Genomic DNA, 26,921 nt, shown 5'->3' with positions numbered 1-26,921 from the left:
CTAGGAGGGCCTAGCCATGCACCTTAATAGTTGGATGCTCACTGCACCTCACCGCCTTACTGTAGACAATTTTGACATTCAGAAAAAGGGACCCACTCTCCCTATCTTTCACTTTCAGCAGTGATCAACAGAGTAGATAATGAAGGTCTTGTCCGTGGAACCAAGATCGCAAATAGAGCTTTTGGGGTGAAGCGACATGGGAAACCCTTGCCTTATATTTTATACTTTTTCTTTTCATTTTCAAAGTATATATTTTCTAAGGAAAAAAATGTACACACTATCGGTAGTACACATCTTCTCACACTCACAACTCCTCCCTGACTATGTGGGTCCCTTTCCCTTCTTTAATTATCCGACTACTTTTCTAGTGCAACACATGAGTTCGTTTTACAAGTTTGAATAAAATGTTTTCCTTTTTTTGTTTGACTAACTAATTCAATCCTTAAATCCTCATGCATCATGAGTATAATGTTAATTTTAATATATTTAAGGCTAACAATTGCCAATGAATATTTGCGGGTCAAGTGTCGAGACCATGCAACTACAAAAGTAAATGTATTATGGTGGGGCATTTTTTTTTCCAAGAATTTTGTTAAGAGTTCTCCACGCAACCAAAGTACCATACATCGTTTATTTTTTTCTTCTTTTTTTGGTTTTCTTCTAATTATATATGCACATTCGCCTATGAATCTCAATTACAAAAAATTGGCAATTAACGCAAGGGGCTATAGAATACGTGGAATCTTGTAGAAAGATTTCTTTATGTTTATGGAATTATTCATTCAATTGAGTTCAAATAAGTCGTATCTAGCTGCCAGTAGAAAACCGAAATAATTAATTATAGTATACATAAATGAGATAATGTTTTTTCTACTCATATTTGTTTATAAAACATTTGCCTAAATTTCAATTTTTTCAAGACCCAAGGATAATGAATAAGAAAAAAATACCAATTGACAAAAGAAGTTCCAATTGAAAGTTTTTGATTCATCTGTCATTACATTATTATTTAGATGATATTATTCTCTACACTATCCTTGATGTGGTGTGAGAGACTCCCTCACAGAGCCAATGTGAGAACCTTCTCCAAAGAATTATTCCAATCATAGTATTCTTTCTTTTGGTAAACGAATCCTAGTATTATGCTGTACATAGCCAAGGTGTTCAAAACAGTTTTCATGAATCTGGTTGTTACCAAAAAAAAAAAAAAAAAAAACTAGCTGTTATCTTTCACCCAAAAAAAAAAATAAAAAAAAAAAAAATTAAACCTAAGCTGTTCTATCATTATAATCAAATTAGCTTACCCTCCTCCTCCTCCTCCTCTCTGTCTCATTATGGTCCAGATCATCATCAAATTCGTTTTGATATTTGGTTCTTGAGAAGTCACCACTGTTCAATTTCATGGATCAAATGTAATGGGTCCATGACTCCATGGCCTGTTCATATAATTAACGAATGGTGTGGGCGTGAAAGATAAATTTGACTGACAGTCTGTGTATTGACTGTTGTTTACGGTTTACAGGCAGATATAATAATCATAACATTTGAAAAAGAGAAGCAATTCAATGATTTGTTGGAGTATAAATAAGGCTACACAAGGATCCCAGAGGCCTCTGTCCATCTCTCTCAACCCCAAGAGAGTTTAATAAGAGGAGTTGGGTTGGATTGGGTTGGGTTTCTATTTCCAGCTTCTGTATCTTTCCATTAATTTTTGGTTATTTCCTTACAGACCAAACCCAGATCCGCATATAGCTCTGCCGTCTCCCTATTTCTTCTTCTGAGAAGATGAGTCGGCATAGACGATAGATGACTTTGTTTCTTCTCTATTTAAAGTACCGCATATGATGGGCGATAGAATCCCATCTGGAAGTTACTTCCAATACTCTCCTTCTGGAGTACATGCTTCTCCTCACAGGCCTTCTTCTGCTTATTTAGATCGAGAGAGGTCAGTTCAATTACCCTTCATTTCCTCTCCCTTTTGTATTATTTTGATTGGTTTTCGCTAGTGACTGATGTTATTATTTCAATGCTTCTTTTTTTATTTCGATTAGGTTTTAGGATCTTGGTCATGGGTTTATGAGGGTTTTCTTGTGATTGATATACTTGGGTCTTGATTTACTTCATTTGTTTCCCCCTTTTTCCTTTCATTGAAGGACTAGAATTGAATTTTATTTTCTCCAGTGAATACTGAACTGTCGTTTTGGAACTAGTCTTAATCACTGCAATTTCCTGCTATCAATTGAAATGTTGTTTTTAGTATTGCTGTTATTTGATATTCTTGTTCTTATTTACACCATTGTTATGATAGCTGGTAGTGCTTACTGCTATTTCTTCTACTACAGCTTTTAGTATATTCATTATATTATACTGGCGCCAGAAGTTTCTAGCATAATTGTGCTGTGTCTTGTTGATTCAGATCACTGTCCTCAGTGAAACATTCAAGGCTCAGTATTTAAAAGTGTCTGGCATTCCCAATTCATGGTCTATTTATTTATTCTCTTATTTCTTTAACGGTTGTCTTCGTGATTGATTTGCAATATGACAATGTCTCCTATACCCAAAGACATACACATACAGTCACTGACTCTGTCTGTCTGTCTACCGGTCTCTCACTCTCATTCTCACTCTCACTCCTATTAGTACCTTTCACTCTTGTTACTACCTCTTTTGGTTTGTCCATCTCTTTCACCCATACTGTTGTTAGAATTACTTCATTTGGGTACCACTATAAATTTTGTGAATTAAATAGTAACCTTTTTGGTTGTTTTAATGTGTATCATAATGTTGTCATTTGTGGCTTTCTTGGTTTGTGTATCATACAGCAATGGAAGATATTTGGGTGAATTGTTGGCAGAGAGGCAGAAACTAGGGCCATTTATGCAAGTTTTGCCACTTTGCAGCCGGCTTCTTAATCAAGGTTAGTGGCATTTTTACTCACAATTGTTGTACTTTTATGGTCCTGTCTTTGTTTTTCTTTGTTGCATGTTTTTGTAGCTTTGGTTGATTGGTATTGAAGGAAGGGAAACTCGTCAATAGCAAGAGCAAATTGTTGTTCAAAAAAGGGGAAATTGTGCATACTTTGATATATTCAAGTAAATTTATTTTTATCTAAGTTGACCAAGGCGCCTGGATGCCTAGGTGATGATGCTCTTACAACTATAATTGATTATATCATATACTTTTCTCTCTCCTTTTAGACCTTATATCGATTTGTCAGTTCTGATTACTTCCCTGCTAAATCTGAGATTTACTCTTCGCATCTGATTATTCAGACTTTATGCGCATTATATATCATCACTTCTCAGGTCTATTTATCAATATCTGATATATCTTCTCACTTCTTGATTATAAACATAAGCAGATTGGAGTTCATCTGTATTCTGTTATTTGATTTCTAAGATTCATATACCATTAAAAATTTCATAATTTTCTACTACATTCGAACCGAAAATTAGGGACATGTGCTTCATTTTGTGAATTTTTGGGAGTCTCCAAAATCTGGTTGATTGTCCACATCAATTTCGGTTGATACTAGTCTGTTTAGTGTGGTTCCAGTACCTTAAATTGTTTCTAGAATAATCTCTAGAAGTCTGAACCACATCAAAGCCAGATTAAATTGATTTTGTGCAGGCTCCACAGATAATGTAGATGTTGGGGTTTAGCTAATCTGGTGAAATGGAAGTTTCTGCATTGGTTCTATCCTTGGATAGATTGCTAAGTCTGAATCAATTCAAAAGGAGAGATTTTACGTTGACAATAGGATAATTTCATACTTGGAGGAGACTACCTAATGCAGGACTGGTTTGGTCCAGATTTGAACCTTTCTAGTTCAAAATATAATTCAATTCATTGGGTGACCAGGTTCAATGAACCAGCAGCAGTTCTCCCATAGGGGGACCCATTTGAATTGGGTTTTAAAGCTTGAGATTCTGGAATTCCTGAAAATCAAGTATCTTATCAACATTCAGCTTGTGAGGCCAGTTGGAGGTCTTTTAAATGGCTTACAGAATCCAGAATTCCAGGATTTCACAAGCTTATCTTCTGCCCAATCATGGGCTAATTTTTACGAGGATATTTTTCTTAGTTTTATTACTTTTAATAGTCTAGCTGTTTCTTTCTCTATTTAGTGTTATTAATGCATTAGGACACTCTGTTCTTAGCCTATGGCTAGAGGAGTTAGTTTAAGTTCTGGCTTAGGTTTTATTAATTTATTTATGTTTCCTTTCCCAGTCGTGGTCAAGTATAAAGCACGTAAAGGGAAAACCCTCTTAATGATTTGAGATTGAAAGAGTTTGCTACATCTTCTCTCTCCTCCCCCCCCCCCCGACTTGTTGGATCCTTTCCTTTCTTATCTCTCTTCCCTCCCTCCCTCTTTTCTTCCTTGCGGATCGAGCCCATTCTTATTCCCTTCCATCGATCTGAGTTTTTCTTCTTGGGAATAGATCTGTTCTACATCCTAGCAATTACTCCATTCTGTTACAGATGCATTTACATTTAGATATCAGATCCGAATCCATGGGCCTGCCCTGTGGTCATAGTTGACACGGCGTCTAGATGACCCAAGGTGTTGGAGAGGGCCCCAAAACAAGGTGACAACAACAAGGCGTTCAAGGCACCCACCTTGGTGACCAAGGCACATGGACACCTAGGCGATGCCTTGACAACTATGCCTGCGGTTGGGGTTCACTTGTTCAAAAATGGGATTTGTGGATCTAGACTACATCACTACCTTGTATTTATTTCTTGTGGTACTAGTGGTGTTATGATGTAGTTCTAAGACCACAAATAACTACCGGAGGAGGCTTGTGGTTTATTCGTCCAGAAGAAGTAAACGAAGGCCTAGAATCACTCAAATGCCATTAACATAAAATTAAAAAAGATGCTCATAATAAAAGCCCAAGACATTAAATAAAATAGAGGCTCCTAAGGATGAAAGAATTCCACGGTTGGTCTACATCAAGAAACTTTCGGGAGCTCTTTGCATGTACTGGATCAGCTGAGAAAACTTGAAGGTAATATTCACAAAGGGTTCAATATATCTGTGTTGGAGCGGAGCTATTCCAAATTGGGTTGTTCTGTTCGCTGTCACGTAGGAATTATGGAAGGAGTAAAATAGAAGATAAAGGAATTTTAAGGATTTTCTATGGTATTGTATCACTTTATAGTTTATATTGATTTAGATTCTTATGTATAGAGTTCTAGTCTATTATTTCTTTGGAGGTTGCAGCCTTGCAGGTATTTTTTGTGTGCTTTATATGTGTTGTAAAGGAGGAGATACGTTGACATACTTCTAAATATTTTTTTGATTTTCGATATTAATTTTCTTGTTCTTCTGATTAGAAGTGAAAAAGGGGGACCAGTACTCGGGCTTGGGTGAGGGGGAATCATGCAAGCTGGTGTGATAAGCAGGTTGTTGGAAGTTTAAGGCTGAGTGCCATCTTTGTGTGTGTGTTTAAGCGCTCTGTATTAACCTTCTATATCTCATCATTTTTCTTTTTTCATAATTATTCTCTTTATATTTAGTATATATGCATTTTTTTTTTATGTGTAGACAGTATCTTTCCCCTTAATTAAATGATGATGACAGAGTTTGGTCATATTGGTATGTGTTAATTGCGTTTTTTTTTGCCTTTTTATACAAGATTTTCGCTTCAAGCATGTGTTTCAAGACCTTTTTTTTTTTCTCTTCTCTCTTATAAAAATTTTGGGTGGAGGTGCTTTGAAGCAGTTAAAAATTTTTCATCCTCTAAAGATACATCATTTTTCATCCAAAGTGAAAACTTAGTGGTGTTTTGCATGTACTAAAAGGAAAAAGAATCTCTAAATACACTTGATCATAGTTGCCAAGGTGTCACCTAGGCGTCCAGGCACCTTGGTCACCTAGGCAGGGCTTTGGTCGCCTTGGTTGGCTTGTTGTCGTGTTGTTTCCAGGCCCCCTCGAATGCCTTGGATCGCCTAAATGCCATTACAGCTATGCACTTTATCTTGTTGATGAAATGTAGTCATCATAAGCTGTTGGATGAATAGTAAAGGAGCCCACTGAAGCTCTTAGTTAATTGAATTGTTTCTATTTTATGACATGAAATATGCATTGCAGTTGATTATTTTACCTTTCTTTGAGATTGTGCTGTTTACTAGAAACAGTTGTAGCTGATCTTCCAGCTTAGAACTACACTATTTCTTTTAGTTACCATTTTGGTTATGCCACTTCATTACAGAGATCATACGAGCATCTGCTTCAGTACAAAATCAAGGTTTTCCGGATCATGAAAGAATTGAGCATGAGAGCCCACTGAGGTCAACTGTTCAACAACCAAATGGTGGACCCATGGATTTGGAGGAATGGTCTGTGATGCAAACAGAGGTAATGTTTGCCATCATTGGTATTATTCTTTGTCACTGTTTAGTTAGAGGCACACTATTTGGCTGGTCCTGTCTTCTTGTTATTTCTTTCTTATTAAATTCATGCGATACGATCAATTGCCTTGAAGTTTGTCATTGAGATTGATATTTTCTATAATATTAAAATTCTGAACTATCTTTCATATAAAATATACCTTAAGTACCTGGTTAGTGATTGCATTGTTTATTCATTTGCCTTTTTTGTATTTGCTGATATAGACGGGATGGTAAATAGAATGGTGACAGACTACACTTTTAGTTTCTCAGAGATTATTTAAGAAAGATCTTGGTTTTGCACTTTCATATTTAGAATCTTTGGTGTCTGTATACTCAAAAGAAAATTAAGAAATATGACCAGTGGTGGGGTGAAATTCATGTCTTCCTTTTAAGAGAATCAAAACAACAGTAATCGCTAGATTGTAGTGTGGTCATACGCTAGGGTTCGACTCTAAGATGATGGATGGGTACTCCTGGTCCTCAAATGCGAAAAAAGGATACATGATATGAATAAAGGGAGTTGCCACCTAAAAAGGGTCTAGGACTAATGAATGTCTCCTCCAATGAGGGGGAGAGACTAATGACTCAATGGATAAGAAGGGTTTGCACCAAGATTCTGGGCAAGTGTCAAGTGACAACCCAACCCAACCCTTAGACCCGTCTCCTTCTGTTTAACTGTTGTTTGTTTGTGCCCTACTAACTAGCCCTAAATCTGTCACTGAAAAACTCTAAATTAGGTATCTAAGTAATGACATTTTTCCAATCCTAAATTAAGTGTCTAAGTTATGCTAACCTAGGTTATGACGCAATCAATGAAATGATTAAATTGATTAAAGCTTAGAACCCTAAATGATTTAATTAATGTATTATGAGAATTATATATGGAACCCTAAATTAGATTAGTTGGTAAAAGACTTTTAAATTAATTAAGATTTAATTAATTTAGAAAAGAATGAAATGAATTAGTTACATTAAATGAATGCATTTTAATAACCTAATTAATCTAATTAGGGAGAGTTAAACTAAACCTAATGTTTAAGTAGAGGTGTTATGATGCTTAAATTAAGCTTAAGCTAAGGATGCTTGCTTATGTCTAGGCCTAGTTGATTGGTCGAATATACTATTAAACCCTAATTAGTCTTAAGAAGTAAAAGTATTTAACTAATTAATGCTATATTAAAAAAAAATTTATCCTAACCCCATACTTAAACATGATACACAAAAGGTCCTAAACATGTTATACTATATATATATATATATAAATGTACAAAGTAAGTGTATATTTATATGTACATATGTTATATACTGAAATATGTTATATTATGATATATCTAAGATAAATAAGCTAAGAAAAACTTGCATTAGGAACTTAACTAGCACACTTACATGAAAAATTGAATTCTAAACTAATCATGGAATAATCTAGACTAATCATGAAAACATGGTTTTAAATCAGCATATGGTAAACGAAAGTAACCTAAATTAACTTAAATAAAAGTGTTAGACATGGCAAAACTATTTAAATTGTTGATCTAGATTTAAGTTGACCTAACTAATTATGAGACAAAAAATACCCTAACTGATTATAGCAACCACATGCTAAGTATGTTGCAAGATTGCTGAGTTGGCCAGTTTGATTGAAATTGAAAGCGGGCCTGATCCGGGTCAGTCAAGATCAAATTGATTTTATGAATCGCTAGTGAATTCTGACTTGTTATTGAAATTGGGTTGAGGGGGGGTTTATCAATTTGAAATCGGTTTAATTTGTCAACTCGGGATCCCAGAAATGCACCTAATGCTTCGGGCCGGTTTGAGGGGCCAGCCACACCCATCATAAGCTAAATGCCCTAAACTACATCCCATAGACCCACTAGCTCTATTGTAAACTCCCAGCTCGGATATAGACTCAGCCTCCTCACATATGGCTTGATCCAAACAAAGCCCATGGGCCAAAACCAAAACCAAGTCTTGTTCCACCCCTAATGGAGGAATGGCCTGGATCAGGGAACAAACCGTTTCCGAACCAAACTAACAGACACAAACTCAACTCCTTGATTTAAGGTCTAAGAGGGCTAAGCCCAGCCCTTACATTTTAGGGCAACAATACAACAAAAAGCCAAAAGGCTTAGCAGTAAGGTTCGGATCATTCCCCCACAACACCCCCCCCACAAAAAAAAAAAAAGGAAAAAAGAACTGAACCACACCATTAAAGAACAAATAAAAGAAGCAAACAAAAATAAAATCAAAGGGCTGGGGAGTATACATACAGGTTTGAAATGATAAGAAGCAAATTAGTGAAACAAAATAAAAGACAAAAAAGAAAAAGGAATGAACTAGAATAGCGAAAAATGGAGATGGGCTGGACATGGGTTTCAGCTACAAGGGAATGAGAAAGGGTGAGTTTGAGGAAGAAGAGTAAAACAAAGAAGAGGAAGAGGGTGGATTTGGTTAAGGAGAAGGAAAAGGGAAAAGAAAGGAAGAGAGATGGTCTGACAGCTGGATGCATTCTCCTTTGGAGAGACATTAGGATTCAAAATTTCAAAGTTCAGGTCGTCCTTGATTCAGTAGCATCTACAACCCATTGATGATCACCCTTTACTTCAGTTCTGGATGAATCACTCAATTCCATCTCCCCATCGGTTACCACTGTTAAACAGACTTCAACTTCTCCCATCCAAAAGTCCTTTCTTTGAATTTAAAAAATGAACCAACTAAACTACTGGATTAACCTCTTGAACCTGTCAACCAAACTTCCGGGATGGAATTTGATCTCAAGGCAAGAAAATTCTTTCCAAATTTTTTCCAACTTTAGAGTTTGGATTTGCAGGTCAGTATTTTTTTTTATTGCCTTCAGATTCCATCCTGGAAGTTTGCTTGACAGGCTTCAGAGGTTAATCCAGTAGTTTAGTTGGTTCATTTTTTAAATTAAGAAAAAAGGCTTTTGGATGGGAAAATTTGTAGTCTGTCTAACAGTGGTAACCGATGGGGAGATGGAATTGAGTGATTCATCCAGAACTGAAGTAAAGCGTGATCATCAATGGGTTGTAGATGCTACTGAATCAAGGATGACCTAAACTCTGAAATTTTGAATCCTAATGTCTCTCCAAAGGAGAATACATCCAGTTGTCAGATCATCTCTCTTTCTTTTTTTTCCCTTTTCCTTCCCCTTAACCGAATCCACCCTCTTCCTCTTCTTTGCTTTTCTCTTCTTCCTCAAACTCACCCTTTCTCATTCCCTTGTAATTGAAACCCATGTCCAGCCCATCTCAATTTTTCGTTCTTCTATTTCATTCATTTTTCTTTTTGTCTTTTATTTTGTTTCATTAATTTGCTACTTATCATTTCAGACCTGTATGTATACTCCCCACCCCTTTGATTTTATTTTTGTTTGCTCTTTTTATTTGTTCTTTAGTGGTGTGGTTCAATTCTTTTTTTTATTTTTTATTTTTTTTCTTTTTTTAGGGGGAATGATTTGAACCTTATAGCTAAGCCTTTTGGTTTTTTGTTGTATTGCTGCCCTAAAATGTAGAGTTGGGCTTATCCCTCTTAGACCTTAAATCAAGGAGTTAAGTTTGTTCTTTGTTAGTTTGGTTCGGAAATTGTTTGGTCCATGATCTGGGTCGTTCCTCCATGAGGGGTGGAACAAGACTTGGTTTTGGTTTAGGCCCATGGGCTTTGTTTGGATTAAGCCATGTGTGGGGAGGCTGAGTCTATATCCGAGCTGGGAGTTTACAATAGAGCTAGTGGGTCTATGGGATGTAGTTTAGGGCATTTATCTTAGGATGGGCGTGGCTGGCTCCTCAAACCGGCCCGTAGCATTAGGTGCGTTTCTGGGATCCTGGGTTGACAAATTAAACCCATTTCAAATATATAAACCCCCCCCTTTCAACCCAATTTTAATAATAAGTCAAAATTCACTAGTGATTCATAAAAGCAATTTGATCTTGGCTAAGTTGGATTGAGCCCGCTTTCAATTTCAATCAAACTGGCTCACTCCGCATTTTTGTAACATAATTAGGATGTGGTTTGTATAATCAGTGAGGTAATTTTTGCCTCATAATTAGTTAGGTCAACTTAGATCTAGATAAACAATTTAATTAGTTTTTCCATGTCTACCATTTTTAGTTAAGTTAATTTAGATTAATTTCATTTACCATATGCTGATTTAAAACCATGTTATCATGATTAGTCTAGATTCTTCCATGATTAGTTTATAATTCAATCTTTCATGTAAGTGTGCTAGTTAAGTTATTAATGTAAGTTCTTCTTAGCTTATTTATCTTAGATATATTCTAATATAACATACTTAAGTATATAACATATATACGTATAAATATACACTTATTTTGTACATGTATAGTATGACATGCTTATGACCTTTTGCATATCATGTTTAGGTATGGGGCTAGGATAATTTTTTCTAATATAGCCTTAATTAGTTAAATACCTCTACTTTTTAAGACTAATTAGGGTTTCATAGTATATTCAACCAATCAATTAGGCCTAGACATAAGCAATCATCCTTAGCTTAAGTTTAATTTAAGCATCATAACACCACTACTTAAACATTAAGTTTAGTTTAACTCTTTGTAATTAGATTAACTAGGTTATTAAAATGCATTCATTTAATGTAACTAGTTCATTTAATTCTTTTCTAAATTAATTAAATTGTAATTAATTTAAAAGTCTTTTACCAACTAATCTAATTTAGGGTTTCATAAGTTATTCAATTAATCTTAGGTCTAGGCTTAATTAATTAGTTTAATCTAAGTCTCATAATATATTAATTAAATCATTTAGTGCTCTAAGTTTTAATTAATGTAATCATTTCATTGCTTGTGTCATAACCTAGGTTAGCATAACTTAGCCACTTGGTTTAGAATTGGACACATGTCATTACTTAGATACCTAGTTTGGGGTTTTCAGTGACCTAAATTTAAGGTTAGTTTGTAGGGTACAAACAAACAACGGTTAAACAGAAGGAGACCAAGCTTAGGGCCGAACAAACTGGGTGCCTGACACCGTCCCACTTTATCACTTGACACTCGCCCAGAATCCTGGTGCAAACCAGTCTTATCCATTGAGTCATTAGTCTCAATAACTAACACTATCATAGTATCATCTTGGAATCCTGATACAACAACAAACAACAAACAACAAACTCAACCTTATCCCAATTTAATGGGGTGGCTACAAAGATCCATGCAGAACAACGTAGGGAAAATGAGGTCCAAACAGAGAAGGAGAAATGAAGTATATAAGCAAAATGATATGATAAAGAGAAATGGCAGAGATATGAAAGATGAAAGTAAAAGGAAAGAGGCACAACGTAGCAAGGTAGAAGAAATTCAACTAAATTGGGTCGGTTATATGGATTCTTGTCCCCCAATATGCCCTATCCAAGGTCATATTAGTGACAAGACCTAGACTATGCATGTCATTCCTCACAACTTCTCCTATGGTCATTTTAGGCCTGCCCTTAGATCTTTTAGCTCCTTCAATTGTTATCTTATCACTCTTCTTTAATGGGGTATCTTCATGCCTCCGTTTAACATGACCATACCTCCTCAAAACGCTTTCTTAGAGCTTGGCATTAATTTGGGCCACTCCCAAATCAGCTCTAATACATTGGAATCCTGATGATGAACAAAAATCGAATAACATGAATAAGTTTGTGTACCCATAACTAGTAATAACCATTCTAAACTTATCAAGCCTGGCTCTTGGGGACTGCTATAAATCGTAAATGTCCTTGAGAAGCTTGCACCTTTTTTGTGCATTCTCCTCATCTGCAATATACTCAAGAAGTTGCCATATGAACTTCTTTACGCAAATCACCATAAAGAAATGCCTTTTTTATGTCTAGTTGATACAAGGACAGAATAAGAATTTTTTTTTTTGGGTGAATCAATATATATTAAAAGACAGAGAAGAATTTAAAACTCCAAAGGGAACAAAAAGAGGATGGGGAGACTAAAAGGAGGCCAGAAACAACCATCAGGGGGAGGGGAGAATGATAGAGGAAGGGAAACCCCATGAGACAATAATGAGCTTGTTCCTTGGGAAATCTCTAACACTATGAGGGAGGGGGGCGAAGAGACTTGAGCTTGAAGCTAACATAAAAATAGATGGCTTTCAAAATTATCTCAAAGGAGCGTGAGTTGGAGGTCCATCTATGGAGATTACGCTCCATCTAGATGTGGCTTATGGTAATGCAAAAATTAAGCTTACCCACCATGTTATAAATAGTAGTACCAGAAAAAGTCATGTTAACCCAGATCCATTCCCTGTGTAGACTAAGGACACGTCTCCCTCTAGGTCAGCAACTTCGAAGAGTGTTTTTCCAAATCTAGGAGGCAAAAGGACAGGTTGAGAAGAGATGATTGGAGTCTTCCACTCCATTCCAGCAGAGACAATAGGAAGGAGGGATAGACATGTGCCTAAAGAGGAGGAAGGCTTGGGTTGGAAGGCACCTCGAGAGGGCTCTCCAGGAAGTGAAACTATGACGGGGGTTATGACCAGGGAACCAAACAATTTTACATCAGGGGGCAAGGGGATTTTGAGAACGAATAAAATTCCAAGCTGAAAAGGAAATGCCAATAGGTGAGGGGGACCAAATAACTCTATCTCTTCCTCTATGGCCAGGAGAATGGGGGGGAAAGAAGACCAAATGTCAAGGAGAGGGGGGAGGGGGGACCAGGAGCCATTAGAGATAATGGAGGAAAGGGAATCACGAGGGATGTGAAGGGAATAGACGGTTCTAGAACTAACCACTGAGAGAACCCCCAAGGGGTGCTAGTTATCATGCTAGAGAGAGGTAGAGAGACCATCAGGATAGAGGAGCAGATGGCAGTCAGAGCCAAGGGCTGGAGCTTTAAGATGTTGCGCCAGGCCCAGGAGGAAACAGAGGTAGGAGGGACAGTCCAAAGGGAGTCTTTACGGAGAAGGGAAGAGTTAACCTAATAAACCCAAATGCTGGTATATTTGGAAACAAGTTTCTAGATGAGTTTAAGGATACCAACAGAGTTGGCATTTTGAATTCTCATGATGCCAAGGCACCCTCAGATTTGGGGGAGCAAACAACTGACCAGCTAATAGGATGGAGAAGTCGAGCTGAGTCATTTCCTTTCGAAAGGAAAGAGCAGAAGAGAGATTCAACAGCCTTGATGGTAGAGATAGGAAGCTGGAACACACCAGACCTATAGGTATAACAAGATTGGAGAATATATGTAATGAGTTCCAGGCGCCCTGCGTAAGAAAGGAGCTTGCCTTTTCAAGGCTGTAGTCTTTTGCGAATAGGATCAAGCATAGGAGTGTAATAGTGGGCTAAGAACTTAGCGGAGAAGAGCAGGAGGCCAAGGTATTTGACCGGAAGGGTACCAAGGGAGAATCCAGAGATATGAAGGAGGGAGGCTTTGGAGGCTTCCGAAACCCTAGCAAGAAAGATGTGGGATTTGAGAAGGTTGATGTGGAGGCTGGAGAGAGATTCAAAGAGGTGTAGAGAAGAGAGAATGGATTGGATGGAGAACTAATCAGCTTTAGAGAAAATCATGAGGTCTTCAGCAAAGGCAAGATGGGTAAGGTTGCTTCTTTGCATTTGGGGAGAGGTGGATTAGGGGGAGATCCATGGAGGATTGAATGGATCTAGAGAGGACTTCTAAGTCAATAGAAAAAAGTATAGGGGAGAGGGGGGCATCCTTGACGGAATCCACCAGAACATGGGAATAATCAAAGGTTTTGTGGATATCAATCTTGAGGAGGGCAGCAGGAGAACGGGATTTACGACCAAACCCTTGGACTATCTCTTAGCAAAGGATAATATTGTCCACAATGTTGTGACCAACAATGAAGGCTGATTGATTTGGACTAACAAGAGTTTCAACCGCATATTGGATTCTAATGGCAAGAATCTTGGCAATGAATTTATAGATAAGGTTGCAGAAGGAAATTGGGCGAAAATCTCCCATGGAAGTGGCCCCTTCGTTTTTTGGGATCAGAATAGGAAGGTGTGATTTATCCGTTTAATTTGGGCGGGGGAGAAGAAGAAGAAGCTGCAGATCACTTTTAAAAGGTCATCTTTTTGACGATATCCCAACAAGAGAGAAGGATCCTATTCTGAATCTATCGGGCCCAGGGGCTTTATTTGATTTCTGAGAGAGGACGGCCGTAGAGATTTCATCATCTAACGGATGGATTGGACAGAACAAGATTCATCACAAGTGAAATAAGAAGACATATAGAATTGAGACAAGAAACAGGCGAAAGCGTATCAAAATAATCAACTTTGTATTTCTGTTGGCAAGCTGTCTTACAAATGATGCTTGAATCATGCGGAATCAAATATTTGACCTTTCTAAATTAAGCATAAAAGTAGGTAATGAGAATAACTCATTTAATGACATCATCATTTATTGCTTCAGATGTTTCCACATATTAATTGTGAACAAAACAATAGGAAGAGACCATCCAAATCTGATCTAAAGTAACAAACAAGACCTTGTGGGCCTTGATACTACCGAAGGACCGATCTCCAACAAATTATGAAGTTACAGTCTCTAACAACAATTATTAAGTGTTATGTTGAAGTGAGTGAGGATTAAAGTATCGATATCGGTCGCCGTATCGGTCGGCCAAAATTAAGATACGTATCGGAGATACGCTAAGATACGTTAAAGATACACACATAAATGGATAGGAAACATTTTTTTAAATACTTTTGCATAAAGAATTTGTTAAAAAAAGCTATTGATAACATGTGTCATGCATAAACACTAAATTGAGGGTATCGCACTAAGAATTCAATGTTTGTAGTTGTCCCATAAATGTAAAATTCTTGTTCCCAACCTCGATTTCCACTTTAGTTAGAGAGAAATATGGCTGGCAGCAACTTTGGAACAAAAACCCTTCAAAAAATTGTTTTTCTGAAAAATTACCTATCTTGGCCATTATATGACCGTAGTGCACTGTATCGGTACATACCAATACTCATCGATACGTACCGATCGATACATATCGATACTCACCGATGCTTACCGATACATACTGAAACATATATTTCACCTCGATTTTATATTTTTTATAGTCATATCAGTGCATATCGATCGTATCGATGTGTATTGATGCATATCGGTATGTATCGTAGGATATATCAATACGAAAGGATTTTAAAAATTCCATGTATCGTATCGGTGTGTATCGTATTGGTCAGATAAATTTAAGATACGTATCGGAGGGTATCGTATCGGTATCGGTATCGGAGATACTTTAAACCATGAGTTGAACTACTATCAAGCCATAAATTCTACCATAATCCTATGTAAAGATACCAAATAATATTTAATACCAACCAGCCCCAAGGATCCAAGTGGGCCCTCTACTATCATAACGGTACCAAATCAGAATTGGAGTTCTAAATTAAGCCATGGATGTGCTAAAAAACCGTATTTCTATGCTAATGGAAAAGCCAATAAGAAGATAAGGGATAAGTTTGGCAGAGCGTAAAAAACAAAAGAAATCTTATACAAGTTGATGCAGGTTAGCAACCCCTTCTTTACAAGGGACAGTGCAGAATGCTTGATTCTTGGAATCATATAAGAATATAGTTGAAATATGTGACAGAAGGCATTTATCAGGTTATCTTGACATTACCTAGATGCTACATAGCTATGTTAAATTGATAGATGTAGGAACCACTTCTAACTTGAGGTACTTGAAATCGAGATATACCACTCATCATTGTGATAAAATGGGTAGAGATAGTATTTTTTTGGGGTGAATAAGAAGTTCATTACAAGAAGAAGAAAGGAAAAAACAACATCCCTGAAAAGGGGAAAACAAATACTTTTCAACCCAAGAAAGTAGAGGGGGAGATCCCTGGATACAACATTATTCATGTTCCTTGGGGAATCAATGCAAGAAGAGGGGAAAACATTAATTTTGGCTTTAATTTCAAAGGAGATGGAGTCCTAAATCTGACTGTTATTGTGAGAGTTGGAAGTCCATTTCCTTAGGTTCCTCTCCATCCAAATATGATTTATGGTAGCATTGAAAGCAAGCTTCTCTAAGTTTCGCAAAAAGAAGAACTGGCAAAAGTCATATTGGAAGAGGTGAGTATTACTAGGATAAGATCCATCCCTTGGTGAGTTTGTGGGAACCTAGCACAAGATCCAAGCTCACATCTTGTCATGTAGCATTAGGAATGAGTGGAGTAAATTTGTCTTTTGTTATTATCCTTTGGTATTGCAAATTCACACTCTACATATTCATATGTGACTACACCATGGCATGATTGGCTTGTAGTTCTTGGAGCTCAGTGTCTAGCAAAGTCAACTGCACAGGTATTCCACCATTCTTTTATGTGAATAAAGCTAGCGTTTGAGAACAATAACTTTATAGACTATTTGGATCTTCCTAAAATTGAAGTGAAGTTTTGTTCATTAAATTGGAAGGTAAAGGGAAGGGGAAGGGGAAGGGGAAGGGGAAGGGGAGAAGGGGAGGGAGAGAGAGAGAAGGTAACTTGGCAAAGAATCGTGTTAACCTTAACTTAGGCTACATTGCAAGTGGCTCTCTTTGGTTTTTACCAATCATGTATTAATTCTGAAGAAAGTGTTGTTTATCCTTACTGTATCTTGTTTCAGGAGAATGGAATTCTTCAAAGAATGGGCTCCTTCCAAGCTTCACCAATTGGTTGGCATGGGGCACCTGCAGTTCCAACAAGCCCTGTTGTGAAGAAAGTCATTCGACTAGATGTTCCAGTTGACAAGTTTCCCAATGTAGGTTAAAGAATTTCTCTCGCTCTCTCTCTCTCTCTCTCTCTCATATTTTTTCCTTCTAAATTTTGAATGATCAAGAGCTGGCCATTGTGTTCTGAAATTACTCCAATTATGATTGCTGGCAGTTCAACTTTGTTGGCAGACTCTTGGGGCCACGAGGGAACTCTTTGAAAAGAGTTGAAGCTACAACACAATGTAGGGTGTACATAAGAGGTCGAGGTTCTGTGAAGGATTCTGTTAAGGTATTTTGAAATTCTTCCTCTCTTCAAATGAAAATGATGAAGAGATATATCTCAGTAAATTTGTAGTTGAAAACTGCTTTGTAATTTAAATGGTGGAAACTACATGAGGAATCAATGGTTAGTGTCAATTGTCAAAATGTAGTGTCTATGTTGCATTGGCTTGAATTCTATCATCTAGAATATTTCTGAATCTTTTGGGAATAGGTTATCAATTGTCTGACATCTTTTTTCTTTTCTATTTTACATTTCCTGTTTCTTTTGTCAATTATTTCCTTTTTTTTTTTTTTTAATGAACTGCTGTCTTTCTACACAGAGTCTTGTTCTAAACAAGGATTTTTTGAGGGGGCTAAAGATCAGCAAAGGAATCTTATTGAGAAAGAATGAAAGAAATACAAAATACTAACCAGAAGAAAAAAAGAAATTCAGATTGCTGTACACCTTCGGCATGGCCATCCGGACCAATAGACTAAATCAAAACTTCAACCAAATCTGAATCGAGGACGGCCTTGTGCATTCCAACTAATATTTTCCAAAGAAAACCTTGGAGGGCAGTCCAAACAATAGAAGATCTTGTGGTTGAAACTAATCGGAACTCGGTATTTTTTGGTCGAAATTGGTCAAAACTACCGAAATATGGTCGAAACCTATCTACCTTAAGTTTTGTGTAGGTTTTTGTCGAAACTGAGATTTAGTTCCATGGCAGAGGGTCACAGACATAAGAAAGAACCAGGTACCAAACCTAAGCTTCACAGTTCACAACCGTTAAACCAACAACTACAATCCTTGAGAATTCTCTAATCACTGATTTCTGAGGCAAGGATAAAGAGGCATAAGTCTCCCAACTAACTTGCAGCTGAAAAACTGTTCGTGAAATTCCAGCCTAGAAATAACCATTGTTCAATTAAAAAAATGAAACATCTGGTCAATTCACAAAAGAAACATTTCAAATGGGCGGTGCCGGTCATTTGGGGTGAGCGAGGAAGCCGAATGGTGGTTCACATCTATTCCATTATAGGAGATGATGGTGGGAAGGTGTTTTTGGAGGAGGTGGTATGGGCAAAGTTGGATATATGAGAAAGGGTATCCTAATCATAATATTTCAAACGTGAGGTATCTCAGGATTAGTTTATCTAAACTTTAGGTACCCGAAATGCAATTTACTTTAATAAATAAGTACCCTATACTTATCGGGTATTCGTCTGGCATTATGAAAATCCAGCAGTGTCTAGATTCTAGCTGATCTGATTATTGATCAAGTACCTCATTGTGGCTTAGAAAATGCTAATTGGAGCTAGGTGCATTACGTAATCGCAAAACTAGATCCATTTACATGCCCAATCTGTATTGTTTTTGAAGCATTTCAACTTGTCCCAAGCATTGGAAACCCTCTTTTTTTTTTTTTTTTCTTTTATATGTTGAATTTAGATCTTATAATGCAGCCACCTAATTCCTAATCCCCAATTAAGAACTAAGGATTTAATTGGGGTCCATGAACAGTACTTGCGAATACTACCGTGAAAAGTAACATGAAGGAAAAAAAAAAAAGAAGAGAGAATAGAGGGGTAGGGGAGAAGAGCTCATGGCTCACACAGATTCAACTATGTAATCTGATAGGTGGTTACATCTTTATATGAAAAAGTAAGTAAATTCTAGTAAACTTCACTCTTAAAGTAATTCTAATAGTATTAAAAAACCACTAAGAAGCCTAATGGACTTAAAACACTAACACTGACTCATGGAAGGACTCTAATCACTTTTTTATACTGACTTAAGTAGACTCAAAATATAACTTTATTTAGCCAATAAGTATCCTAATCTAACTCAAATACTTAAAGACACAAATCTCATGTACCCCCTTATGGTCCTAAACTTTGGCCCTTAAATTTGGCTTATTACAATAAAAGCATTTAAAATAAAAGCCCATAACCAGTTACAAGCGAAATAAGACCAATTTTGGACTGGTCTTGCATTACTCCCCCCCCCCCCCCAACCGAGTTCGGAAGAACTTGTACTTGAGATTTGTAGAATGGGAGATCTTCAATGCACATTTAGCAACAACCGTCCTACTTGACACAATGAAGTTGATAATCAAACCACGATCTGATGGAAGAAAGTCAGTGGCACGAGGTTAGTTTGTGAAGACACAACTTGGAATCATGAACTCAACTGTTTCAATGATCATAGTTCATGTTCCTTTTTTATGCTAATTTCCACGGGTTGCTCTTCAACATCTACTTATGCCACTACATCGTCGATCATCTATGGCTCTTCTTATCGGTTTTCCACTTTTCAACAACAACAACAACAACAACAACAACAACAACAGCAAGGCCTTATCCAAACTTAATGGGGTCGGCCACATGGATCCAACCAAAGATAGGGAAAAGGAAAACTAAAAGTGAAAAGAAACAAATCAAAAAAATAGTAATGAAGTAGAACACAGCTAGATGGGGTCCACTACCTGATCCTTGCCTTCAATCCACTCTATTTGATGCCATACTTGGTGCAAGGCCTAATTTGTGCATGTTTTTCCTCACCATTTCTCTTATTTGGATCAGATCACTCTTCCTTACTGGTGCATTTGATGGCCTTGGTTGAGCATGACCATACGATCTATGGCTCTTCTTCTTGGTCTTCCAATTTTCAATGAGTGATCATTTTGTCAAAAGAAGATTCCGTACGAGGGACTGTGAGCAGCGGTTTAATTTGTAGTTGCTCAAGTTGTTGCCTAGCCTCTTAAAGATTCTTTTCTACTTTACGTACATTCTCTTGTGGGGCTTAAAATACTTAATGGACAGCATTCATGAAAGTAGGATCCACGGTATCTACAGCCATCTTTAGGTAGGCTAGGGTAGGCTTTGATACAAGTTGATGCAGCAAATCAATCCTAATCTCAAATTAGGAAGGATTTGATTGGCTGCTATATTGACCCAGTCCTAAGGAGATTTTCTGTTGAATCAAGGGCTGATAAGCTAGCTAATATTGATATTCCACTAGCTTGCGATGGGGAAGAAAGAGATAATAAATAAGAGAAGATATTGGAGGGCTGTTTTGGGACCGTGAACTGTACCCATGAACAGTAATGTGTACATTACCATGAAAAATAACGTGAAGTAAAGAGAGAAGAAAGAGAAACACACAACTCACACACTCACAAATAGAATTCTATTCGACTGTGTACATTGCTAGGGGTTTATATCTTTATATAAAAAGCTCAAAAGTAGAAACCTAGTAACCTAATGGACTTTAACACTAACAATAACTCATAAAAGGACTTATAATCACACTCTTATACTGACATAATTAAGTAGACTAAAACATAACTCTATCTAGCTAATAAGTATCATAATCGAACAATAACCACTTAAGACACTAATCTCATATACACCCCATGCACCTAAAGTTTGGGCCTTATAATTGGGCTTGTTACAGGTTAAAATACTTGAAACAAAAACCCCATAACCGCTTAATAGCAAAATGAGACCAAATTTTGGACCTGGTCTGCATTATATATTATATCTAGAATATAAATTTTATATGGGCTTATATATTATTCAGTCTCTAGCTACAAGACCTCTCCATGGATTTAGGCCCTCAACACTCACCATGTATCTCGTATTTTAAGAATGAGAGGTACTGGAAAGTTGCTACCCAATTGATTGCTTGTACAAATGATTCTTGAGCAATTTGAGTTATGCATTATTTTCTGAATCATTTTGAAGTGCTATTGAAAAATTTTTGGGTTGTTCAAATAAATCAAGAAAAGAAATATATGATTGTGCTCGTCTTCTAGAGCGGAATTTTGTTCTAGCTTATTTTTTAGTGGGACAGGTAGGCATCCTGATTCTCTCATTATGGGATCTTTTCATAGGTAGAATGGTTGGGGACCATGCCTATTATATTAGGTGTATCATAAATCATGTTGTGTACATGTATCTTGTTAATAGTTAAAATATTGAATGCGTGAATGTGAAAAAGAAAAAGGCTGCTAATATCTATGCATAATGTGCTAGTATATACTGATACATGTGGAATATATTACATGCTTAATATGTGTTGGTTGCACTCTATGTGAATCACAATTGCCTAGTTTGGAAAACCCATGGCCTCTTTTAAGGATTCCGGTCTGGAAAAAAGAATTGATAGCTTGTGTTTCTGTTGTATCAATTATCGTTTCAACGATCAACTTCTCCCTTAATAATATCTATACTATCTAGTATTGTCATAATATGTCTGGGGGATTGTCATCCCTATCTTAATATATGCTTGGTGCAATACTAAAAGATTTGGCTGCCAGGGAAAATGCCTGGGTTTTTGTCTTGAGAGCGATCACTTTGCGTGAGGCAAAAGGTTAGGACTTAGGACTGTCTCCAACTCACCCCTCCCATAACCTCACGTAGGTGGGACTGGACCAACACTGGGTAATGGCCTTTTTTGCGTATAGATAAAGATTGGTTAGTATACATTGGGGATGCCACAGGCCACAATGCCATTTTTTAGTGCATCTACTATAGTTTACCCATTTTTGTGAAATTTATATGCATTTAACTGGTTTTCTAGAGATGACAAGAGTTGGTATATTTGTGAAACTTTTGTGATTAGTTCTAAACAGGAAAAGCTTTTAGTCGGAGGATTTATTTCATTTTTACTACTATAATTGTTCTCATTTTATTTTGACCTCATCACAATATTCATTCTGACTATATTGAGTATTGACTATCTTCCCTTTGATTCTGTATTATCATTTGATCTATTTTATTCTCATGGGGCTTCTGATTTTCTCTAGGAAGAAAAACTCAGAGATAAACCTGGATATGAGCACCTAAATGAGCCTTTAAACGTGCTGGTGGAGGCTGAATTTCCAGCAGAAATAATAGATTCTCGTCTGAATCAAGCTGTGGCAATATTAGATGACCTTTTGAAGCCTGTGGTATGGAATGAGATCATTTTCCAGTATTTTCTTTTTCCTTGCTGCCTCCTTTGTTTCTCAGCTACTTAAGGATGTTTTGCTTTCTTAGGATGAGTCCTTGGATTACTACAAGAAGCAACAATTGAGGGAATTGGCTCTGCTAAATGGTACATTGAGGGAGGAGAGCCCTCACATGAGCCCAAGCATGTCCCCATTCAATAGTGCAGGGATGAAACGAGCCAAGACAGGACGATAGCCCCTATGTTCTCGTTGAAGCATAATATCTTTCCAGGGTCCAAAAAAGGCACTCGTGTCTGGATATAGCTTCTTAATGATTAACCATCTTGCAAGTACCTTGGGAGGCTGAAAATTTTCGACTGGTTGATAGTACTTTGAGTGGGTTAAAGATTTGGTGCTGGACATAACTCAGATGGGTTTCTATTCAATATTTTGTGTTAAGGCTTCCATCTTAAAACTAATTTAGCTTAAAGTGGGTGGCCTCTTGTGGCTCTTATTCATGATAGTTGAGTCACCCACAGCAGATGCAGGACTATCTTAATAATCGACCTTATGTGCAGTCTTCTTATTGCTCTATCTTTGTTGGTCAAACAAGGAGTCCATCATCAACGAAGGCCCAACGCCACTCTAATACCATGTTAATGCTTCCATCTTAAAACCAATTAGCTTAAATTGGGATGACCTCTTGTGACTCGTACTCATGATAGTCGAGTTACCCATAACCGATGTGGGACTATCTCAATAATTCCATAAGTCGTTAGTTTGTTTTCAATTATCTATTCATTCTTGTATCGTTCTCCTAAAGTATACTGTGCAATTTCATAGTAGGGGGTGCTCCTTTTACTGCTTACTGATTGATTTTCCTATACTAACATATGTTCAGACTATGGTTTTATGTATTTGTCAGTCTTTGCATTCTATGATTTATACATGCATGTTGTGAGTGTAAACTTAAATGTTATGCTTGTATTATAATTTAATTTTTTTATTCTGTTATTTTATTTAATCCCTCTTGAGTTTGTGACGTATTGGATAGGCTTGCTTCGCAACTGCATTTTGTAGTTCTTTGTACTGATACAGGTTCAAACTTCCTGGTGCTTCGAGTATGAAAAGCTTCTGAAAACCTGCATGAATTTTTGCCTTTACCACCTTTGTTTTGAAAACAATATAATCTTGTGTAGATTTTCAGTTTGTTGGTGTGTTCATGTAGTAGGGCAGTTACCAGATAAAAAGATGCATTCCCCCCACCCCCCCAATATTAACGTAGTATTTCGGATCATTCTTGGAAATGTTATTCAAGATTTAAATCAAAATTTAATTTATTTATTTGGATTGCTTGAGAAAGACTAGTATGAAAATAAGAGGAAAAATTTTGACATGACTTGCCTGGTTTTCTATGACTTGCTCCGACTCACTAGGTTTTAAAGAGGACAATTCGAGTCACAAAACCGGGTTTTCCAACAATGCTATATATATAAGATTTCATAATATGAAATGGTTTTTAATTTATTGTTTGTTCATTCTTAATGCATATTTTAGTTTTTTTTTTTTTTAATTGAATTATTTATGTTCTAACACAATATTTGAATATATAATGGCGAATAACATACACTACCACCTAGGGGTGTCAATCCCAAACTCGCATTGATTCGATTGATCGGGCTTGACTGTCTAAAGACTGGCCCAGCATGCATCGACTATTAAACGTGTTGGGTTTAAGCTTGGTCCATTTATAAATAGGTAATATATAGCGTAAGCTCGACGGACACCTAATCTGCTTGGCCTGTTTGCTAGCTTGATTTGACTCGGGGATTTTTTTTTTTGGATAGGATAGGATATAAATGATATTTTCTATCATATGTAATTAAGTGATATCTTTTCTAAATTGTTGAAGATTTAATAAAATATATTTTAAAGTATCTAAAATTTAAGACAATTAAAAATCGTTTAAAGTCCGTTTAAGGTTTTATTGGTACATTACCCAGTTTAAGATTCTATTATAATATAATTAGCCCGATTAGGAGAAGTTTGGTTAAAGCCCGGAACCCAATCAATACCGATTGAGATCAACTCAATCCTTAAATAGGTAGGTCGTAGTCCAAGGGTATAGGCCCGGCTAGGCCCAGCCGATTGACCCCCCTTACTACCACCCAAGGTCCAAAGTCAAATTAACATTTTGGTATTTTTTTTTTTTTTAAATGCAATCTAAATGTTGCACTGTTTAGAAATCTAAAATAGGGTTTTCCGTATTTTCAGAACCGAATTTAACCATTTGGACTTCAAAACCAACTGTTGAAAATTGCAATTGAAACTTATCAGGTGTGGTTCTAAATTTCCGTAATTTCGTGGCTCGAAATCAAAACTTTGCTTGCACCACCTTGCTTGCCAAATAACAAGTTTATGGAGGGTTGACTTGCGGCTGCTATTAGTATTCTTAGATTACCACTCTAGGAACTTGAGTTTCTATGAATCTGTAACCGAAGTGGATGGTTGTGCGGACATCTCAATTGCTCAAAAACATAAAAGCTGATAGGATTCATGGTTGTACTTGTTTTTATGCGCTACAGACTACTTAGTCTACTTGATTAAACAGGGAAACCCATCCTTTTTTTTTTTTTTTTTCTACCTTTTTCATTAACTCCTTCAAGATCATCTCCTAAGCATATGATTCCTTCCCACTGTATTAATTTGCATTGCTCATGTATAGCGTGATATAAAGAATTGATTTATATCTTAACAAAATTTAGACTGAATAATTAAGCTCGCTATCGTAACATATTGGTCACAAGTTTGAAACTTGGAAAAGCCTCTCTTGCCCCTCCCAAGCCCTACAGTAATGAGAGCCTCATGCATTGGATTACTTTTTCTTATTTATATCTTAACGATAAATGAAAAAGGATATTATCCATGTTAGGAGTTCTAAGGTACATACTTATTCTGTAAATACTAATGGTTTTTTTCTCACTTAATATGTTTCTGCAACAGTGCCAGAGTGAATAATTGAATAACTAGAAGCAGACAGCTTCACATCCAATCACAACATAGATCCATTTGAAGACATGTTACGTCACTCAATTACCTGTGTGGACAACAAACAAGACATCTTTAGGTTAAACTATAGATCCAAATAAATGTTATTAAGTGCATATTCATTAGTCATCACCGGCCAGGAAAAAAATGTTATTTAAGTGCATGGTCATGCGTCAACATATTTGTTGAGAGAGAGAGAGAGAGAGAGAGAGGGTGGGAATGGTCAGTGTAGCATGGTTCACCAACATAAGGTTATATGGAGGCTTTCATCTGGATACTAGAAAGAGAGATATTATCCCAAAGATCACCCCTGATTATACACCATTTCTAGGGTTAGGTAGTAAGATTTGTTTGTTAGCATAGTTGTCAAGAGTCTAGGTGACCCAAGGCGTTGGAGGGGGCTTGAATGCTGAGCAACACCAACAAGGTGACCAAGGCACCTACCTAGGCAACCAGGATGCCTGGATGCCTATTCCAAAGATCACCCCTGATTATACACCAGTTCTAGGGTTAGGGAGTAAGATTTGTCTGTTAACTTAGTTGTCACGAGTCTAGGCAACGCTAAGCAACACCAACAAGGTGACCAAGGCACCTGCCTAGGCAACCAGTATGCCTAAGCTACGTCTTGAAAACCATGCTCTGTAGCACATAAAGGACTAGAAATGCAATGCATGTTTGCTCAGTTCAACCTTGGTGAGTTATAATCTTAGCTTGACATTTTATCAACAAAACCTAATAGGGGGAAGGGACAGTGGTATTTGAGGGGAGAAGGGATCATTTTCCATGTTTGAAGCTTCAGTGTACTGTATAAACTCTTCATAATTGAAAGAGATCTACTTACCCCAAGATTGAGAGCTGTCTGACTCTGATCAGGATGAGAGTAGGCTGGTCCTCCCTCCAACATATTCACTTGATAGTAGTTCCGTGAATCATATGACTGGATTGGCTCGAACTCTTGCCCGGTCACCAGATTTGCTTGCTGTGCACGCTCATTTTCAGCTATCTGAGTTTGAGAAAAGCCTAGATGTTACAGAACTGAATAATGGAATTCTATCTTCTTTAGTTTGAATGTAGTATAAGGAAATGAATAGATATATTTACATAACTCTTTTGTATATAGCTTGAATGGTAACCATGATAAATTTCAGAGGCTAATGTTGGCATGGATGATAAAGTGTTCTCTTCTGAATGACTATGTGTGGTATATATAGTGGCCGAATTCCTCTCTAGGTACACCGGAAACAGTATATGGATATGACTCAACTCTACTATAGTTGGAAGACTTTTGTCAACAATTCTGTAACTCTACTTGAACAGTAAGTGATACTCTCCTTTTTTATTTAATAATATTTTATTAAGTGTTTGTCAAAGTCTTATACCTATTGCCTATTTTCTGTTTCTTACAGTTTATTTTTTAAACTTCCCATTACGGGGAAAAGGGGAAGGGAATTAATGGTCCGGATGAGAAACTCGTGGTGTTCTGAAAGAGGAGAGTTAGCGAAGGAGCAAGGGAGATCACAAAACCTTGTGATACTAATAATTCTCCTAAAT

At 36.9% G+C, this 26,921-nt stretch overlaps 2 protein-coding genes across 3 annotated transcripts in view; one reads left to right on the top strand and one right to left on the bottom strand.

Annotated features, from left to right (window-relative positions):
- Positions 1-1,371: 1,371 nt before the first annotated feature.
- Positions 1,372-22,916, top strand: LOC122088393 (KH domain-containing protein At1g09660/At1g09670). Its single transcript, XM_042657659.1, has 7 exons — positions 1,372-1,945; positions 2,823-2,917; positions 6,219-6,364; positions 17,037-17,171; positions 17,297-17,413; positions 22,200-22,343; positions 22,432-22,916. Exons 1-7 carry the CDS (start codon positions 1,842-1,844, stop codon positions 22,576-22,578), a joined length of 888 nt encoding a protein of 295 aa, XP_042513593.1. The 5' UTR covers positions 1,372-1,841; the 3' UTR covers positions 22,579-22,916.
- Positions 22,917-25,188: 2,272 nt separating this feature from the next.
- The window catches only part of LOC122057180 (agamous-like MADS-box protein AGL11), a 34,729-nt gene continuing 32,996 nt past the window's right edge, over positions 25,189-26,921 (bottom strand). For both annotated transcript variants that reach the window (XM_042619203.1, XM_042619195.1), the window contains exons 8-9: positions 26,212-26,373; positions 25,189-25,419 (exon numbers count right to left, since the gene is read on the bottom strand). In XM_042619203.1, coding sequence (XP_042475137.1) covers positions 25,408-25,419; positions 26,212-26,373 — 174 coding nt within the window. In that variant the 3' untranslated portion in view covers positions 25,189-25,407. The remainder of the gene's footprint in view (positions 25,420-26,211; positions 26,374-26,921) is intronic.

The sequence above is a fragment of the Macadamia integrifolia genome, chromosome 2, assembly GCF_013358625.1.
Source record: "Macadamia integrifolia cultivar HAES 741 chromosome 2, SCU_Mint_v3, whole genome shotgun sequence".
NCBI classification, from domain to species: domain Eukaryota; kingdom Viridiplantae; phylum Streptophyta; class Magnoliopsida; order Proteales; family Proteaceae; genus Macadamia; species Macadamia integrifolia.
Note: the sequence above shows the minus strand (reverse complement) of the source record. Positions and strands in the feature narration are given on the sequence as shown.